At 39.6% G+C, this 20,484-nt stretch overlaps 1 protein-coding gene across 2 annotated transcripts; it reads right to left on the bottom strand.

Annotated features, from left to right (window-relative positions):
- Window positions 1–367: 367 nt before the first annotated feature.
- mrpl28 (mitochondrial ribosomal protein L28) lies at window positions 368–16,094 on the bottom strand. Of its 2 annotated transcripts, none has more exon segments than NM_001016451.2 (6): window positions 368–921; window positions 3,603–3,689; window positions 4,649–4,783; window positions 10,933–11,085; window positions 15,081–15,371; window positions 16,066–16,094. In NM_001016451.2, coding segments are annotated over 5 exon segments (765 nt in total). In that variant the 5' UTR covers window positions 15,369–15,371; window positions 16,066–16,094; the 3' UTR covers window positions 368–819.
- Between the last annotated feature and the right edge of the window lie 4,390 nt (window positions 16,095–20,484).

Here is a 20,484-nt window from a genome sequence, read left to right as displayed (position 1 = left end):
AGCAGAAACATTGTTTTTTCAGTAATGTAGCAAATGTCCCACTAAAAATATTGAGAAAAGAGTTACCATTAAACCTAGGAGAGACATTCAACCTGCCATCAATGTTCACATTAGCCAAGTAGTAGAACACGTGCATGGTTGGTAAACTTTACTAAGTTGTAGCTTAGGTCCTACAAGAAAATGTTTTTTTCTGTTACTGGTGAAAGACAGCAGTACAGAAACTAAGTTTGGGGAGTTCATGTGACATACTTAATGGGTCCTAAAATCTGGAATCTGAGAAGTCTGGGATTATTTCTGATTATATCTGTGATTTTTTTTTTTTTTTAATTCATTCATGAATTGGTTCAAAGTGTTTCCAACACAGTGATTTTTCATAAATTATTTAATGAACAAATATTCATACATAGTACAGAATTATTTCATTTTATAAAGAAAAGGTAAATGGTGTATATATATCATGAGTCTCTGTAGCTCAATATACAGCAAAAAAAAAAAAAAAAAAACACACAGTAAGTGCCAGTATTTTTTTTTTTATATTTGTTCAATGGATTATTTGACTCCAGACAAGAAGCCAGGAAAGTATTACTCTCCTAAGCTCCACTGTGTAATGACCACCATAAATAAAAGCAAAAGGGGCATCTAAAAGCCGGTTCAAATGCAAATTTAGAATTAAGATTGGGAGAGAAACAAACAGTACTTTTGAGTGCTTCTTCTGCTTTTAAAATTTGTTAGTTGACTGTGGTGTTTGCCATAGTGGTATTTTAAAAAAAAAAAAAAAAAAAAAAAAAAAAACTCTAATGTAGATATAATTTAAAGTTTTCATTCGGATTTTTTCACTGTAATGGCTGCTTCTGCTAGCGTCCGAGTTTCAAACTGTTTTACAAGTTCCTCCACATACACTTTAAAAAGAGGTGTTGGATCCTGCAAAGGAAAATAACAGTGGTTGCTGCAAGACATTCACAAAGTAACATAGGTTGAAAAAATACATTATATATATATATATATATATATATATTAGTAAGTACTGCACTTCTTAACTTCTCAAAGAAAAAAAATATGAACAAAAATGCCAACATTTTGAGCACCAGCTGTGCTCTTCCACAGTAATAAAACAGACTACCACCCTGGCAAACATTTAAATACCCAAACTTGGTGAAACGGTGCCAAAATGCTACTGTTAACTTGGTAACCCCTGCACATAAACATAGTGTGAGGCAGCCAAACTTAGATCATATTGATCAGACATGAAAAAAACAAGCTTTCAAATGGTCACCCCCCTCCCCACGGCAACAGAACAATGGGCAGGTAGAAGCTCCCTGACACCTCTGCTGAAGGCTTCAGTTGCCTGAACTGTTAGGAGCTCCAAAGACTAATAGCACTGCTGGTACCATCCTAAACTTTAGTGAGTGGGTAAACAGGTAATATAGCTTATACTGCTTCACAGTAATTTAAAGGAATAGTAACACTAGTAAGTAAAAAAATCTATTCTACTCTGTTTCAATAATTTCCCTATCCTGCACACCATTTATTATTTTGAATGCTTTATTAGAAAATACCTGCCAAAACTTGGCTTCCGGTCATTTGAAATAGGGCGATATGGCGATGCAGAAGAAGCAGAATCCACTATGCCACGATCGACTTCTCCTCCTAGCCTTCCTTCTGTATAGGAATGAGTCGGGCTAGGATCCATCAATCAATCGTCGCATAGTGAATTCTGCTTCTTCTGCATTGCTGTATCGCCCTATTTCAAATGAGCGGAAGCAAAGTTTTAGCATATATTTTCTAATAAAGCATTCAAAATAATAAATGCTGTGCTGGATAGGGCAATTATTGGAGCAGGGTAGAATAGATTTTTTTACTTAAAACATTTTAGTATTACTTTTCCTTTAAGGTGGCTTCAGTCATTTCTGTGGAAAATCTGCCCCATGTGCCATTAGCCTTAATTATCTTGTACAGTGAATATATAGACATATACACACATAATATAAAGAACAATACTATGTATTCACGTTTTAGTTACATGAAGCCATATCTACTCGGCCCAACGCAAAAGCACCAGGCGTAGGCACATCAATAATGTTTCTGGAGTGTAGGGGTGGATTTTTGGCCTGCATTTATTCAGACAGTGAATCCGCCAAACGTGACAGGAGTCTAAGTTTCAGTTACTCACAATGTCACTATGATCTTGTGATGTGATCACGGTAGAGTTTGGGTATTTAAGTGTTCATCAGGGTCTCAGCTAAACACTGGAAACATGGCTTGGTGTAAAGAGACTTAACAACACTATGAATGCACCAAATACAGGATTATGGGGCTCAGCCTTTTTCAGCAGGATTCGGAACCGGCTGAATCAGAATCCTTAAAATCACTTTAATTTTTGTCACATAAACACAGAAGTTGAAGATTTTGCAGTGCGTGCTTCTTTTTGACCGCTCTATGGCCTAATTTGGATATGCAATTTAGGATTCAGTTCAGTATTCAGCTAAATCTTTCACAAAGGATTCCAGGTTCAGACGATATTCAGTGCATCCCTAAACAAGATGCCGCATTTTCAGCCACTGTGATATTTATTAGTGGTTGAGCAAAATCCTACAGGGAACACCACATTTTTACCTAAACCAAGCCATGTTTTCAAGTGTTCAATTGAATATTATTATATACATTTGTGGAAAAACATAGCGCTGAGATGAACTTAAGCCTTCATCACCACAGCCTGAACAATACATTCTAGTCACATACTTCACAGACTACCACCTGCACTGGGCCACCATCCACGCTAAGTAAAACATATCCTTAATATTTTAAGGAGAGGCCCCTTTTCCTCTACTGCTTTTGTTATGCTACTATTTAGAAGGGGTGTGTGAAAAGCGAGTATTGTAAAATATGTTTCGTTTTTCTATATATTATATAATAATTTATATGCTATTGGTTTTGCCAAGGCATTCTTCTTTATTTCATGAATTTATGCATGTTTGATAATGGAGGAACGTAGGAGGATAAATAATTTAGCAGTATATATTATATAAAAATAGTATTAGAACCAGCACTTCCTGTAAATTAATTTTTATTTCCTTTAACACATTGTTCTTAAAAAGTCCAATGTTTCGGTCATAGGACCTTTACCAAGGATATATACCCATAAACAACACCAGATAAAATAACTAATGTGGCTTGTGTGACACCTTTTAATAAAAGTGTATCAAGAATATATAGATAGACATGTGTGTATGTATACACACATGCATATTTATACACATACTCTGTACATGTGTCTTTTTTTCAACCCAAGTTACAAGTATGTGTACGTGTAAAAGTACAAGGAAAATACTTAATACAAAGAATGCTACCGTGGGCTGGTAAAAACACTGAATGAGGTTTTACTATATACATTTATGTCTGTAAGTTGCTCACAGAAAAACTTTACTTTTACAATTTAAAAATAAACTTGCCATAACATAACAGAATGATTTAGCAATGCACCATTCATATTGCTGGATAACCAGATGCCACTTTCAAGAAAATATTTTATGAAAAGAAAAATATTTACTACTATCTAGAATGATTATAAACATTCACCTGTTAAAAAGGTTAAAAAGTCTTACCTTCTTTTCTAACAGTCTCTGCTTTTCTATAGCTTCTTCTAAAGACAACCCCACCCATTCTGCTTCCTCCATTGGAATTACAAATTCCTAAATGAAACAAGATAATGATGTGCAGTAGCTCTCTTTTCATTTAAACATAAGCTATAAATTGTACAGTGCATGAAGCATGCATCCTCTCTCTTCATCTCTATGCAAGAAGTGCAGACTACAGCTTTCAGAACAAACATTAAATACCATTGCTTACATGCAGACAAAAGATTACTTATCACAAAATCACATTCCTGAGACATAAGTGGACTCAGGCTCAGACTGTAAGCACCCACATTGTTCACCTTTTCACACCTTAGCCAGATGGTAGGAGCAGTGCAAGCATTGTGTCAATATGGCACACACAGGCAGCATAGGGCAGGCAGATTATGGCACACACTGGCAGGGTATTGCAGGCAGAGTATGGCACACACAGGCAGTATTCCGCCTGCCCTATGCTGCCTGTGTGTCCCATATGCTGCTTTGGGAGGTAAACCTGGCAGGGGTTTGTTTTGGGAGTTTGTTAGCATTTGGAAATAGTCATTATATGGTCCCTAAGCTGTGTAATTATGTGCTGGGGTTGCTGTGCTATCCACAGGGGAGGAGGAGGTGGCGGCATTTGGATTTAATGGTTTGACTAAATATTACATAATAAAATTATTTCACATATGAATGAAGGGTGAAATCCCTACAATAAGCGCCAACCATTTGGGTTTTTGCCTCGGCCATGTAAGCCAGAAAAATTCCAGGCCTCAGTACCACAGAAGTTGGACAGCACTGTACTGAAGGGTTTTGACGTGTCCCCTTGTGCGCCCTCTTGTAATAATTTCTTGTGAGACACAACTGGAGGAAAGCACTTTGGGTAGGAAGCAGCTAGGAAGAACTATTTGAGAGAACTGCCACTGCAAAATGTATTTAAATATTTTTTTTTTAATGCTTAACAGTTCAGTACTATGCAAAGACTAAAGGAACAACTTAAAATGTACCCTACAAATACGTACTACAAATGTAATACATACCTTATATTTGTTATACATATGATCTCTCTTTGATGGATCATTGGGATGAAGATTTGGGTCTCTTGATGCAAGACGCATGAGCATAGCCCTTTTTAAATCCATTCCAAATTTTGAGTTTAAATCTTCTTTTGGGGTCTATTATAAAAACCACAAACTCATATAAGCCCATATATGCATTCAAAAGCCTTATTCTGTACGATAATGTCCTCAAGGCAAAACAAAAACATTAAGTCAATCAGCACAGGATGAAAAAAAATTACGTTTTTATAGTGTGAAACTGCACGACTGCACTGCAGGACTTGCTATTCATTCTATTTTTTATTTTTTTAATAATTATTTGACTCTTTTTTTAGCTCTCTAGTTTGGAGATAAAAAAAATTGGCTGAAAGGGTCACAAATTATCCTAGCGACCAGGTAGATGTTTGAGTGCACATGCCCAAAGAAGTTTAGACAACATCAAAGGATGTTCTGAGAATTTGAAGGCGAGAAGGTATTGTCAAAAAATCTGCACATGGTCAAACAGTCTGCAGCTTGTAAGATCAACAGAGTTACTTTCTCAATGTGTGGTGGTAATCAGACATGTAAGAAAACCCATTCAGATAAGTGAGAGGTACTGACAATTAATTTAAGTGATTGGTTGGTTAAATATTAAAACAATGGTTATGACTACATTAAAACAAAGGTAAAGGTATCAGACCCCTTATACAGAAAGTTCAGAATTATGGAAGACCCATCTCTCAGACTCCATTGTAATCAAATAATTCACATTTTTAAAATGGTCTCCGTTTTCTCTGTAATAATAAAACTGTACCTTGTACTTGATCCCAACTAAGATATAATGAATCCTCATTGGAGCCAAAGCTATCCGATTGAGTTTAATTACTGTTTAAATATTTTTTTTAGTAGACTTAAGGTAGGAGATCCGAATTACGGAAAGACCCCCTTATCTGGAAAAACCCCAGGTCCTGAGCATTCTGGATAACAGGTCCCATATCTGTAGTATGAAAGTGAAGCAGAAAGTTATAAAGGAAGCCTGCAAACTGATCTAAGAGGAAATAGAAGACAAGAAAGAAAATATGAGAAGCTAGTGGGTAGAAATTTCAGTAGGGCTGAAGGTCACAAAGAAAATGATCATTGGTGTATGCTATAAACCACCCCGTATAGATGAGGGGGATGACACCCAGCTACTGTTGCAAATGGAGGAGGCTTCACAACTGGGTCAAGTTGTTATTATGGGGGACTTTAATTATCCGGACATTGACTGGAGTAATGGGGTGGCAAGGTCAAAAAAACTAGTAGGTTTGTAAATATGCTAAATGACAACTTTTTATTTCAAGCGGTTCAAGATCCTACTAGGAATGACTATTTTGGACCTGGTAATATCCAATAACACTGAACTCATCTCTAAAACGTTGGTTGATGAGAACGGGGAAAAAGCAGAAATTTTTAACTCTTATTTTTCATCTGTCTATACATCTGAGGAGCCAGATAATGAAGGCTTCCCTTTTAATATGCCCAGTTCTAGTAATTTAGCTACTGACGCATGGGTCACTCAGGAGGAAATTCAAAAGAGACTTGAACATGTAAAGGTACACAAAGGTCCAGGACAGGATGGGATTCATCCCAGGATATTTAATGAGCTGAGCGCTGTGATTGCCAAGCCTCTTCACATAATTTTTCAGGATTTGTTGAGGTCTGGCATGGTGCCGAGAGGCTGGCGAATGGCTAATGTGGTGCCGTTATTTAAAAAGGGATCCTGTTCTCAGCCTGAAAACCATAGGCCTGTAAGTCTGACGTCAGTAGTAGGAAAGCTTTTGGAAGGGGTAATAAGGAATAGTGTACCTGAATACATTGCAGTTCACAATATTTATAGGTTTGTGCCAGCATGGTTTTATGCACAACAGATCTTGCCAGACTAATTTAGTTGCCTTTTATGAGGAGGTGAGCAGGAACCTCAATGCTGGAATGGCAGTTGATGTCATCTACTTGGACTTTGCTAAAGCGTTTTATACAGTACCTCACAGAAGGTTAATGATCAAATTGAGGAATATTGGCCTAGAACATATTTGTAATTGGATAGAGAACTGGCTGAAGGATAGATTACAAAGAGTGGTGGTAAATGGAACATTTTCTAATTGGACCAGTGTGGTTAGTGGAGTACCGCAGGGGTCAGTCCTTGGTCCTTTGCTTTTTAACTTGTTTATTAATGACCTGGAGGTGGGCATAGACAGTACTGTTTCTATTTTTGCTGATGACACAAAATTGTGCAAAACTATAAGTTCCATGCAGGATGCTGCGACTTTGCAGAGCGATTTGACAAAATTGGAAAACTGGGCAGCAAACTGGAAAATGAGGTTCAATGTGGACAAGTGCAAAGTTATGCACTTTGGTAGAAATAATATAAAGACAAACTATCTACTGAATGGTAGTGTGTTGGGGGTATCCTTAATGGAGAAGGATCTAGGGGTTTTTGTAGATAACAAGTTGTCTAATTCCAGGCAGTGTCATTCTGTGGCTACTAAAGCAAATAAAAGTGTGGTCTTGTATAAAAAAGGGCATTAATGCAAGGGATGAAAACATAATTTTGCCTCTTTATAGGTCCCTGGTAAAGCCTCCCCTTGAGTATGAAGTGCAGTCTTGGGCTCCAGTCCTTAAGAAGGATATTAATGAGCTGCAGAGACGTGCAACTAAACTGGTTAAGGGGATGGAAGATTTAAGCTATGAGGGAAGACTGTCAAGTTTGGGGTTGTTTTCTCTGGAAAAGAGGCGCTTGCGAGGGGACATGATTACTCTGTACAAGTACATTAGAGGGGATTATAGGCAGATAGGGGATGTTCTTTTTTCCCATAAAAACGATCAATACACCAGAGGTCACCCCTTTAGATTAGTGGAACGAAGCTTCCATTTGAAGCAGCGTAGATGGTTTTTCACGGTGAGGGCAGTGAGGTTGTGGAATGCCCTTCCTAGAGATGTGGTAAGGACAGATTCTGTTAATGCCTTTAACCCTTTCACTGCCAGCCGTTTTGGTCAAAGCGGAACTTCTACTGCCAGACCGTTTAGGGGCCTTTCCTCGGGGGGACTTTTAGTTTACCCAGGAAAACAATATTGTTTCTTTCAGGACAACCTAAGCTTTCAAAATATGAAAAAAAATCATATTTTCCATAATATAAACACACATACCAGAAACAAAAATTATTTTATGCCCAAAAATACAACTGATTTGGAAAGTCCCATGTCTCCTGAACATGCCAATACCAAATATATATAGTTTTATGGAAATTTCTCACTTGTATAGGTCAAAAACTCCCAGCAGTACACTACCAAATTTCCAAAGCACTGCTTCAGAAAGCTGCATACTTTAGATTTCAAGGACAAAAATTCCACTAACAGAAGGTTTATCCCAGAAAATTACACATTTCTGGAAAGAACAGATTCTGAGTAATCCAGAAAACGCACAACTGTCTGTCTACTCCAAACTACCAAGTTGCAATGCTTACCTAAAGTTATTGGTTTTTATCAAAATTTGTGAATTTTTTTTTTAAAAATTGCTTCAAAGCTTCCAGTCTATAGTATCTTATCTCCTATAGGTAATAAAACTAAATAAAACACCCTAAATATGAATGCCAGGGGTCCACTGAACAGTTTGATGCCCAATATGTATGTGGTGGTCCCAATGTGAACATACCCCATATGATCTATCATTTCTGTCATTTCAGCTCCTGCAAAATCAACACATTTACGTCATTATATGTGGAAGAAAGCTAGTATAAAAGTACGCTCACCCCAGAAAGCCATATATTTTTGGAAAGTACACATTCTCCCGAATCTAAAATGGGTACCCATGTCTTTCTACTCCAAAGTACCAAGCCACAAAGCTTTTCTAAATGTAGCAATTTTGATGACATTTCCAAAAATCCCCTCAAAGCTACCACTTTGCAGCATCTTATCTCCCACATAGCATTAGGTACCAAGATAAAACACCCTAAATTTGAACGCCAGGGGTCCACTGAACTGTTTGATACCCAATATGTATAGGATTACCCAAATATGTGGCATGTAGGGGCCCCCAATGGAAACATACCCCCCATATGATCTGTCATTTCAGCTCCTGCAAAATCAACACATTTACATTCTTTATGTGGGATAATGCTACAAAAAAAGTACACTCACCCAAGAAAGCCATATATTTTTGGAAAGTACACATTCCCCCTAATTTATAATGGGTACACATTTCTTTTTACTCCGAAGTACCAAGCCGCAAAGCTTTCCTGTTTGCCGATTTTTATAACATTTCAGAAAATCGCCTAAAAATGTTGCAATTTGCCGCATTTATCTCACACAATTTCTTGCATACAGAGGAAAAACACCCCAAATAGAAACACTTAAGGTCTACTGCACAGTTTGATGCCCAATATGTATAGATATACCAAAGTGTGTGGTACGTACTGAACCCAAAATAAAAATAGTGCATATGGATTTCTCGCCTGCCAACTCAGCTTTTGCACACAGAGCCCCCGTCAGCGTATTATGTGACGTTACACCCCCTAACTATACAGAAAAACCCACAAAATCATATAGTTTTGGAAAGTACACATTCTGACAAATCCAACATCAGTAAAGAGTCCTTTCTACACCAAAGTACCAATCTGCAAAGCTTTCCTAAAGTTATTGGTTTTTATGACATTTCAGAAAATCGCCTAAAAATGTTGCAATTTGCCGCATTTATCTCACACAATTTGCGTACAAAGGCAAATCGCCCCAAATAGGAACACCTAAGGTCTACTGAACAGTTTGATGCCCAATATGCATAGATATACCAAAGTCTGTGGTATGTACTGACCCCAAAATGAAAATAGCGCATATGGATTTCTCGCCTGCCAGCTCAGCTTTTGCATAGAGCCCCCTGACAGCGTATTATGTGCTGTAACACCCCCTAACTATACAGAGACCCCCAGAAAACCATATATTTTTGGAAAGTACACATTCTGATGAATTCAAACTAGGTTATGTTATTTTTGTACACCAAAGTTACACATGGCAAAGCTATGCTAAAAACAAATCAGGAATACTAACAGGGATAAAAATGCAATAAAACCACAAAAATTATGCAAATTAATGAAACAACAAAATAAGTCACACAGTGTAATTAGTGGTCAGAATATCTAAGCTAATAGTCACGCTGTCAATATAAACAGTTTTTAGGGAAAAGAAACTAAAAACAAAGTGGTAAAAAAAAAGTTTTAGTGTATACATGTGTAAAAGTTGTGTGACAGTGTGTAAGTGTGTATATGAGTGTATTTAAGTCTATATAAGTGTAGATAAGTATGCAAAAAGTGTGCTGTGTGCAAGTTAAAAAAAATCAGCCTTACCCGTCCTGAAGCTTGCCTGGTCCTCGGTTCTGCAGTCCTGGAGCATGAAGTCCCCCTAGGCAGTGGGCCGGCGCTGGGGGGAAAGCGGGACCAAGCAGCAGATGCGATTGCGTCTGCTGCTTGGGGGTCAGCCCTGCGACGATTGCGTCACAGGCCCGACATGACAGCCCCCCCTGGCTCATTGCCCAGGGGGTTATCATCGCTAAAAACTTTCTGCAGAAGCAGCACATGCCGCTTCTGCAGAGTAACTTTATCTGCCAAAGAACGTGCGGGGCACGTCGTTGGCAGATAAAGCTTTTTACTGCAACGCTGTACATCATTGGCAGTTAAAGGGTTAAGAGGGGCCTGGATAAGTTCCTGAACAAGCAGAATATCCAAGGCTATTGTGATACCAATATCTACAGTTACTATTGGTGGTTGTATATATAGTTTATGTATGTGAGTGTATAGATTGGTAAGTATAGGTTGTGTGTGCTGGGTTTACTTGGATGGGTTGAACTTGATGGACTCTGGTCTTTTTTTCAACCCTATGTAACTATGAACCATAATTGCAACAGATAAGAACCCTGGCTTTCGGAAGAAGCAACAATAAACAGGTTTCCTTTGTTAATAGAAAAGGTAGGAAATGCCTGATATCTATTATAACAAAAATATGAGTTAATAGGGTTGTTTTATGTTTAGAGAACCTGATCTTCTAAACTTGAAGGGCACCTATCAGTCCACTAACCATCTCTGGGCCAATAGGTTAGCCCAAACCTGCCCAACCCGTTCATCACTGCAATATAGTAATACAATGCAGCAGCTTTACAACATAATTGAAACAAAATAAAAATATATTTTTTGTTGATCCCCCACCAAAAATATACCATATACATAACAAGGTTTTAAACTATTATCTGGGCAATAACTGCACACCTTTAGGATATAAAAATCAAATCCATACGCAGCATCAATAAGGTCCAAAGTTCTCATGGTCACTGTGATGGAAAAGGTCTTATCCAGTATCTCACTGTGTAACTCCCTTGTAAAGAGCTGAGGCTTCCAGACTTTTTTTACTCTTGCAGACAGCTATGTTTTTGGAGGTAAAAAAAAAAAAAACACAGTTAGTCAAATACTGATTTGTATGAATAAAACATTCTACAGTGATTTTGTGCGTGTGTGATATTTTAGTTTGGAGCACTGAAACAAATATTTTTGATAATGTTTTATACTAGAAAAAAAATTGTGAAATATGCTGTGGTAATGTTTCTTGTCTTATTTAAAATTTTGCATAATTTAAGTATGAAAGGTATTGTGGAATTGAAAGTCTTGGCTGGAGGGGTGCTGACTGCTGCAACACTGTTTCAATAGCACATGTACTCACAACTAGCAAAAAGGAGAAAAACAAATGACAGGCAGTGCCTTAACCCTTTAAGTGTCAGCAGAATTTTACATTTCGGTTCCCCTCAGTGCCTGACGTTTTGTAAAAATTCTGTGCTCTCTCAATTTAGGGGCTTTTACTGGGGGAAGGGTTAAGTTTAAACTATATATTGTTTTTTTCAGGAGAACCTGAGCTTTCCAAATCTGGTTTTTGTGTATTTCAACTTCTGGAACAAGGTTTAGAGTTTGAAATACAAAAAAAAAAGAAAAAAAATGCTATTTTTCATGATATAGGGATTTAAACCAGAAACATATTTTATTGTATGGAGAAAAATTCAACTGATTTGTAAAGCTTCATGTCTCCCGAACGTGCCAATACCGGATATGTATAGTTTTATTGAGATTTCTGACTTCTATAGATCAAAAACTCCCAGCAGTAAATTACTAAATTTTCAAAGCATTACAGCAGAATACGGCATACTTAAGATTACAAAGCCAAAAATCCTGGAACACTAGGTTAACCCTAGGAAACCATATATTTTTGAAAAGTACTCATTCTGACGAATCTGAAATGGGTAACTATGTCTTCCAACTCCTAAGTACCAAACGGCAATGCTTTAATGAATTTAGCATTTTCTATAAAAAAAATTAATAAAGTTCTAAAAAATTGCCTCAAATCTTCCACTTTCAAGCATCATATCACCCACATAATATTAGGTACCAATAAAATACATCCTAAATATGAAAGCCAAGGGTCCACTGAACGCTGGTACTTTCTACTCCACACTACAGAGTCGCAATACTTTCCCAAAATTGCCAGTTTTGATAAAATACCTGAAAATCACATCAAATCTTCCACTTTCAAGCACCTTATCTCCCACATAACATTAGGTACCAAGAAAACACATCCTAAATATCAAAGCCAAGGGTCCACTGAACAGTTTGATGCCCATTGTGCATATGATCACCGATTTATCTGGCATTTAGAGACCCCAAAAAGCAAGTAAGTACATACAAAGTGTATACAATATAATATACCGCATGTGCATTATGTGCCATAAGACCCCCTAACAGTACGGAGACCCTAGGAAACCATACATTTTCCGAAAGTACACATTCTGACAAAACAAAAATGGTTAAATACATCTTTCTACTGCAAACTACCAAACTACAAAGCTATGCTAAACAGAACGGTTTTTATGAAATTTCTGAAAATCGTCACAAAGCTTGCATTTTACCACATTATGCAACGTATCAACATAAAACTTTCTAGATATGAACGCCAGGGGTCTACTGAACAGTTTGATGCCCTATATGCATATATTGGCCAAACTACGTGCCGTACAGGGGCACCCAAATAAAAATAGTGCATATGAATTTTCACATTTTTGCACCCGGTATGTGTATTATGTGCCATAAGACCCCCTAACAGTACGGAGACCCTAGAAAACCATATATTTTCCGAAAGTACACATTCTGACAAAACAAAAGTAGGTAAATACAAACTACAAATACTGCAAACTACAAAGCTATGCTAAACAGAACAGTTTTTATAACATATCATCACAAAGCTTGCATGTTGCCCCATTATGTACCCCACATTTAGTAACGTACCAACATAAAACACTCTAAATATGAACGCCAGGGGTCTACTGAATAGTTTGATGCCCAATATGCATAGATTTACCCAAACTATGTGGGGTACAGAGGATGCCAAATTGAAATACAGCAGACAAAATGTCCATGTGCAAAGACAAGAAATAAAGAATGTGAAATGCAATAAAATTGATAAAAATAAAAAAATCACAAATCATTTTTTTTTTTGCCTAATAATATCTGCGGTCAGAATAACAGCTTGAGTATTTTGGCTTGGGCAAATTAGTTTTACAGACAAAGTCAAGTGAACAACAACTATGCATAACTGAAAATGGCTAAAAATGCACCAAAATCACAGAAAATGTTTTAGAAACACCAAAATAATACACAAAAGGTATTGCGCAGTGTGGTTAGCGAATATGCTATCCGCAATGGCAATAAAACATTTTTTTCAGGCAAGAATAAAAACGATGAGAAAAAAAAAAAAATTACAATAACATAAGTGTGTAAGTGTGTGTGTATACTAGGTAAAATGTGTTTTGTGTGCATGTGTGTGTGTGTGCAAGTAAGTGTGAGTGCTGTAAGCGCTGTGAATGTGTGAAACCCCCCAACCCCCCCAAAAATGTATGTGTGTGTAAGTATAAGTGTGTATTAGTGTAATAAGTGTGTGATTGTGTGTTTGTGTGTATTTGGCACTTACCTGGACAGAAGAAGCCGAGGATCTGCAGAAGAGACACGAGCAGGCACAGCAGCTGCAGGCCATGTGAGGGGGCAGTGCAAGAAGCGGGGGGGGCCAGAGGGGGAAGCTGGAGAAGGCAGAGGCACTGCAGGGAGAGCCACAAGGATTCCAGGTATGTGCTATGGGGCCCCTGGGCGAATGCGCCCCATGGGCCACTCATTCCCCCCCCTGTGCTCCTTGCCTAGGGGCTGGGGAACGAGTGGGGAGTGAAGGAGCGGCTTGAAAAGCCACTCCCAAACCGGAAGTGCAGCAGGACGTAGAATCTACGTCCTGTGGCACTTAGGTACTTTGATACACAGGATGTAGATTCTACATCCTGTGGCACTTAAAGGGTTAAATGCCAATTACAATTTACAAATACATTTCAAATCACTGATCAACTTTACATAAAGTATTGTTGAAAATTGTTTAAAATTAAAACGGTCACATGCTCATGTCAAACTGGTACAGGACAGCACATGTATTACAGGAAAAAGTAAAAGGGCCCTAAAACATTACATTTGCAAAGGACAAGGAAAGGCTTCAACTTTAGATATCAACATTAGAAATACCTCTGTTGCCTTTACCTGGTTGCTAATTTTGTATTTCTTAATTGTAATTGTATTTGCAGCAGGTTGCTTTCAAAGATTTGTATGTTCCTTGTCCGTTGCGGCCTCCATTTTGGATAGGTATACATAGTAAAGATGGTGCCGCTAAATGTGCAAAGCTCCAGCCTACTTGATTCGCTGTGTGTATGCCCCTTCCGTGTTTCGTGCGTCACCATAGCAGCCATCAAAGACGGTTTCTGTAGTAGTGGGGGGCAGGGGCGCTTCTGCCATTAGGCGAGTTGAGAAACCGGAAATTTTTAAACCGGAAATTCGGCTCTTCTAGTGCAGAGAGCGCAATTGCGCTCTCTGCACTAGCGATCTCACCGCCCCCAGACCCGCTCCTGCGCTCAGAAGGTAAGCGCTTGGGAGCGGCATCCAGGAGCCGCCTTAGGCGGCGATATGTCCAGAATCGCCCCTGGTGGGGGGGGGCTATGCAGGATCTTTGTTGGTGAGCGCTCCTGTTCTGAAAATGTGCTCGCAAATACTAATACTGCACATGCGCTGCCCTGGTCTTTTATCAAATGTGCATGTATGCCAGTCTTGGTCTTGGTGCATGAGCGCAGATTTATGGGTATTTTCATTAAAGAGCCAGTCTTTTTTTTTTTTTCTATGCGGCTTTTGATCTGGAAAACAAGCTGAATATGAGAAGAATTTAGGGCACCGATGACAACACTGGAGGTATGCCTCTAGTCGAGGATTAACTCTTTAGTACCCTTTCCTTGTCCTTTAAGTAAAAAGGCCCTAAAACATGTGCATGACCTAAAACTGCAAATTTATTTTACCTTATCATTATTTGCATATCGGTAGCCAGTGACCCATCCTTCTCCTCCCCAAAGCCCTTTGTCTGCCTCGGGAGGAAAATATGGCAGAATGGGTACATCTTGAACACGTTCCCTCTGTCCTGACTTTGGACTCAGACAAAATTTAAGCCCATGTTGTTTCCAGTGCACAGGAGATGGTTTGCGTTTTTCTAGTAAAGAAAGGCGATAATGTTCTGGCAGACGTGCGTAGATACCTTCCTTCAGCTTTAAAGCATCCCATATTGCTGGAGGATACTTGTGCAATGGCATTCCCTTAACACAATAACAGTAAATAATACAGACATTAGTAATGATTTTAACAATGTTTGGCTAAATAAGAAAGCAATAGACACAAATATTTATTACAGAAAAAGATAACCCTTGGACTGTAGGATAAAAATGACAGATAGCTTACAGAGAAAGAAAGTAAAAGATAAAGCAGGTTCAAAGCTACAAAAATACGGTGATAGATAAGATGGATAACTTCTGAAATTTCAGGTGTCTTCTGAGTTTGCTCTTGTGTCAGGCTCAGAAAATGTAGAAGCAGCTGACCTTCACCTTGACCGAGACTTCTCTTGGGTGCCCTACAGAAACTAGTGTTTCAACTTAACCTCAGTCGTTCTTTATATGTAAGGTAACAACTATTTCTACATTTTTTATCTTAACGGTTAGCCTCTCTTTTCATTGCTTTAAGTCTTATTTCTACCCAACAATGTTACTAAACCACATTTACAAGCCATGCCTCGCACGAACTAAGCAATCTTAACACCTTCTCAAAGAACTGATAAGTGGCGAAGCTGTCACTCGGCTATATCACAGTAGTTTGCAAACAGAACACCTTCCACTATATTTTATTCAACAGCGGCACAACCGTGCGGGAAAGAAAACAGATCTATTAACCCTAAAACATACAGCAGGGACGCCATGGAGGGGGCAGTCGTACCTAGCCCCGCTGTGCAGCACTTACTTGGATTATTGGGGCACCTGTTGTCAGTGCCACGCGGATGTCAGCCTGAAAAGGTCGGGTAGTTGCAAGTGTGCCTGCAAGTTTATTCCCTTACAATTTCACGCACCAAATCTCTTCGCGCGAGACTGGCGTCAGGACTTCACGTAAGCGCAGTGACGTATCGCAATGTAACCCCCTGGTGGAAGTGCCGAATTAGCGTAGCTCGACGTCGGAAGTTGCTAAAGTGTGGCGATACCTTTGGTTGGAATCTGCTATTTCTCTGCTCCCGAATCCTGCTGTTAGAAAACAATAAAAGAATTACAAATATTAGACTTTTGTTTCGTGTTGGTAGTTGCAGCAGGCCACAAGGAAGGGAGAGGCTTGGTTTGGAAGAGGCACAGACAGAGCAGGAAGCAACAATGTCTTTGATGTCATTCTGTATAGAAGGCCATCAGACAAGACAATATCATAAATCCAAAGTGTTTTTCACCCCTGGGTGACTGGATTGTTTGGAACTGTGGGTCTACTGGAGAATAGTAATAATGAAGCTCAGGAGGAACATAAGCCATGCTGATAGGAGTTTCAGGAGGTGCTGAGCTGATTGAATTTGAGAAGCAAACTGTGGATACAGAGAATAATCCTGTCAGGGAATAATAGGATCATCATCATAATCACAGTGCTGATCCTCAAGGATGAGACTTCTAGAGAGGGCATCTTTAATGATGAAATTAAACTGGGGGAAAAAAGAGTACCCACCAGGCCTGCCAAGTATTGAGTCTTTTGAGCACCTCAAAATACTCAAGATTTTTGTAGTCCATAAGAATTGTTATGGGATGCGGACTGCCTTCAAGAAGATGTTTGCACTCTACTTAAGCTAACTTGATAGCAAGTCATTCTCAGTTTCCAATGTCTTAGTTCTATTCTGCAGAGGAAAATCTCTTAGAGAAATAGGCATATGGTTGTACTTTTCCATCAGACAAAATGGCTCCTGCTACAATATTGGATGCATCGACTTCCATGTAGAAGGGTTGAAGAGAGTTGGGGTGTCTGAGGACTGGGGCAGGAGCTAAAGAGTCTTTCAATGCTTTAAAAGCTTCCAGGGGCCAGATATTAGGATAAGAGCCAGGATAGATGCAATACGAGAGGAGAACCCTTTGATAAATTGCCTATAATAAATGGCAAAACCAATAAATCTCTGTATGGACTTGGTGCCTGTAGGAAGAGGCCAATACTGGATTGCAAAGACTTTTGAACGGTCTATTTGAAAACCAAGTAAGGGGGATCTTGGGGACTTCAAAGACCTTAAAAGCCCTTGGAAAAAACAAGAATGTCGTCTAGATAGACAAAAACGGATTGTCCCAAAATGTCTTGGAAGATGTTGTTCACAAATTCTTGAAAGACAGCAGGGACATTGCAGAGCCCAAAATGCATTACCTGATATACATAATGCCCATCTCTGTTGCTGTCTTTCACTCATCCCCCTCACGTATCCAGATCAAGTTGTAGGCCCCACGAAGATCTAATTCAGAAAAAAAACCTTAGCCTCTTTCAATTGATTGACCAGTTCAGAGATGAGGGGTAGGGGATAACAGTTCTTAATGGTTATCTTGTTGAGGCCTCTGTAATCGACACAGGTATGAAGACCACCATCTTTTTTCTCTACAAAGAAGAATCTAGCCCCAGCTGGAGAGGTCAAAGGCCATATGAACCCATGTTGAATGCTGTATGTATTCCTTCATGGCCTGGGTCTCAGCTGGAGAGAAAGTATAGGTACGGCCTTTCTGGGCCATGTTTCCAGGAAGGAGATCGATGGGACAGTCATAGGGATGATTAGGAGGAAGAGTCTAAGCGGACTTCTTACAGAAGACATGTGAAAAGTCTTTGTATGCAGAGGGCAAATGCAGAAAGGCGGCAGACAAAATTTGCAGCAAAATGGACTCCAGCGGGAGATTTGGCTACTGGACCAATCGAAGACAGAATTATGTAAGCGGAGCCAAGGTAACCCTAGCACCACAGGAGCATAAGGGCAATTGATGGTAAAAAAGGATAATTTATCTTTATGCAGAGACCCCAAGACCCACCGTTGGGAACTATAAACACAATTGTAGTAGATTTGTCTTAAGAGGGTAGTAACTCAGAGATAAAGTTCAAAGTCACTGAACCCCATGAATGAGAAGGGACTGGAAGAAGAACCAATAGCTTACTGTTAGAAACCTTTGACCAGGCACAAATCTCACGAGAAACAACATACTGTAAGGGAAAGGTAGGGGCACTAAAGAGGAGAAGGAAAAGGGAGTCTTCAGGCAAGAACTAATACTGTGCAGACAAGGAAAGGGGCAAGGGCAGGACGGAGCAGGCAAAGGCGGAAAGGAACAGTACGAAGCGGGCAAAGGCTGGAATGAGAACAGGACGGAGCAGGCGAAGGCTGGAGCAAGAACAGGAACAGGACGGAGCAGGCGAAGGCTGGAGCAAGAACAGGACGGAGCGGGTAAAGGCTGGAGTGAGAACAGAAAGGAGCAAGAGCAGAATCAGAGTAGGAACAGGAGCCAGAACAGGGAACTAGGAGCTAGGGACGATGCCACAGTGTTCAAGTAAATCAGTGCTCAGGCCAGGAGGGCTGGGCTTATATAGGGCAGGGTCAGCCCTGATTGGCTGAGCTGAGCCCACCAATAGGGCTGCAGGAGAGTCAAAACATAACCAGGTAAAAGAACAAGAGGGAAAAAGAATAGTCGATAGAAAGGAAGATGAGCACTTAACGGCTGCTCTCCTGGTGTAGTGATTAGGGAGAGCAGCCAGCAACCAGAAGGTCCCTGGTTCAAGACCCAGCAGAAACTTACACTTACCTAACACAGTCTTTTCTCCAGATCAGCCATTTTTCCAACAGGGAAGTTTTTTTCATTCTAGGATGTTCTGCTCATTTAGAGTCATGGATAACTTTGAGTGCCTCCAGGGATGAAACTTTTATTTCCATAAAACAGAAGTCCATCCTTAAAAGTTAACCCAGAAGGAGAAGAAGAGAAGAACAAGGCCCATCTAATTGTCCTAAGTCTCTTAGCAAAGAGCAAATATTCCAAGTTACAGTGGTCTGTGAAGATAAGATGCTCTGCTCCCTTCAAGAGGTACCTCCCATTCCTTCAGAGCAAGTAATTCCTGTGATGTCATAATAACATTCAGAGTTACATGAAAAGAATTTAATGCCAGACCTTTGACAGCTCCAACAGCCATTTCTGAGGCGTCCACTTCTAAAATGAAAAGAAGTGATGGAGTGATGAAGGATAGGAGCAAAATCAAAGTCTTTTTAGGGAATCAAAGTCTTTTTAGGGATTCAAAAGCAAATCACATAGTAACATAGTAAGTTAGGTTGAAAAAAGACGTACGTCCATCACGTTCAACCATAATGCCTATATTTAACCTGCCTAACTGCTAGTTGATCCAGAGAAAGGCAAAAAACCCCATCTGAAGCCTCTCTAATTTGCTGCAGATGGGAAAAAATTCCTTCCTGACTCCAAGATGGTAATCGGACCAGTCCCTGGATCAACTTGTACTAAAAGCTTTCTCCCATAACCTTGTATTCCCTCACTTTCTAAAAAGTCATCCAACCCCTTCTTAAAGCTATATTCCGAATATTTAAACGAAACCTCCTTTCTTCTAAACGTAGTGTGTGCCCTCGTGTCTGTTGGAAGCACCTACTGGTAAATAAAGCATTAGAGAGCTTATTATATGATCCCCTTATATATTTATACATAGTTATCATGTCACCTCTTAAGCGCCTCTTCTCCAGTGTAAACAAACCCAACTTGGCCAGACTTTCCATACCCTTTACCAGCTTAGTTGCCCTTCTCTGGACCCTCTCTAATTCAATAATGTCCCGTTTGAGCACTGGAAACCAAAACTGAACAGCATATTCTAGATGGGGCCTTACCAGCGCTCTGTAAAGGGGAAGAATAACACCCTCCTCCCTTGAATCTATGCCCCTTTTAATACAGCTCAAAACCTTGTTTGCCCTTGCAGCTGCTGCCTGGCATTGCTTGCTACAGCCAAGTTTATTATATACAAGGGCTCCAAGGTCCTTCTCCATTGTGGATTTGCTTAGTGCAGTCCGCTTTAGGGTATAAGTGGCCTGCATATTTTTACATCCCAGGTGCATGACCTTACATTTATCCACATTAAAGGCAAAGTAAAGTCAAAATCAATTAACCACACTATTCAATACCACTACTATCGCTATGTAGAAACGCTATATTTCTGGCTTGCCTAGTGAAAGATTTACTGAGATACACTTACTACATACTACAGACTCTACAGATGCCCACTTCCTTTCCCTCACTACTCCCTACTGCACATGCGTCCCCAGCCAAGCTTCCCCCCCCCCGCTCCCCCAGCACCTGCAGGCTGCGTCTGTCCCATACAATAACAGCACCTGCTGGCAATGTCTGTCCC

The sequence above is a fragment of the Xenopus tropicalis genome, chromosome 9 (assembly GCF_000004195.4).
Source record: "Xenopus tropicalis strain Nigerian chromosome 9, UCB_Xtro_10.0, whole genome shotgun sequence".
NCBI lineage: Eukaryota > Metazoa > Chordata > Amphibia > Anura > Pipidae > Xenopus > Xenopus tropicalis.
This window is presented reverse-complemented; position numbering and strand designations above follow the sequence as displayed.

Coding starts and splice junctions, on each gene's coding strand:
- mrpl28 (XM_031892668.1), bottom strand. CDS start 15,368: ATGCCATTGCACAAGTATCCTCCAGCAATATGGGATGCTTTAAAGCTG. Junction 11,086..15,080: donor GATATGCAAATAATGATAAG/GTAAAATAAATT, acceptor CCAAAAACATAG/CTGTCTGCAAGAGTAAAAAA. Junction 4,784..10,932: donor TTGATTTTTATATCCTAAAG/GTGTGCAGTTAT, acceptor TTTTTATAATAG/ACCCCAAAAGAAGATTTAAA.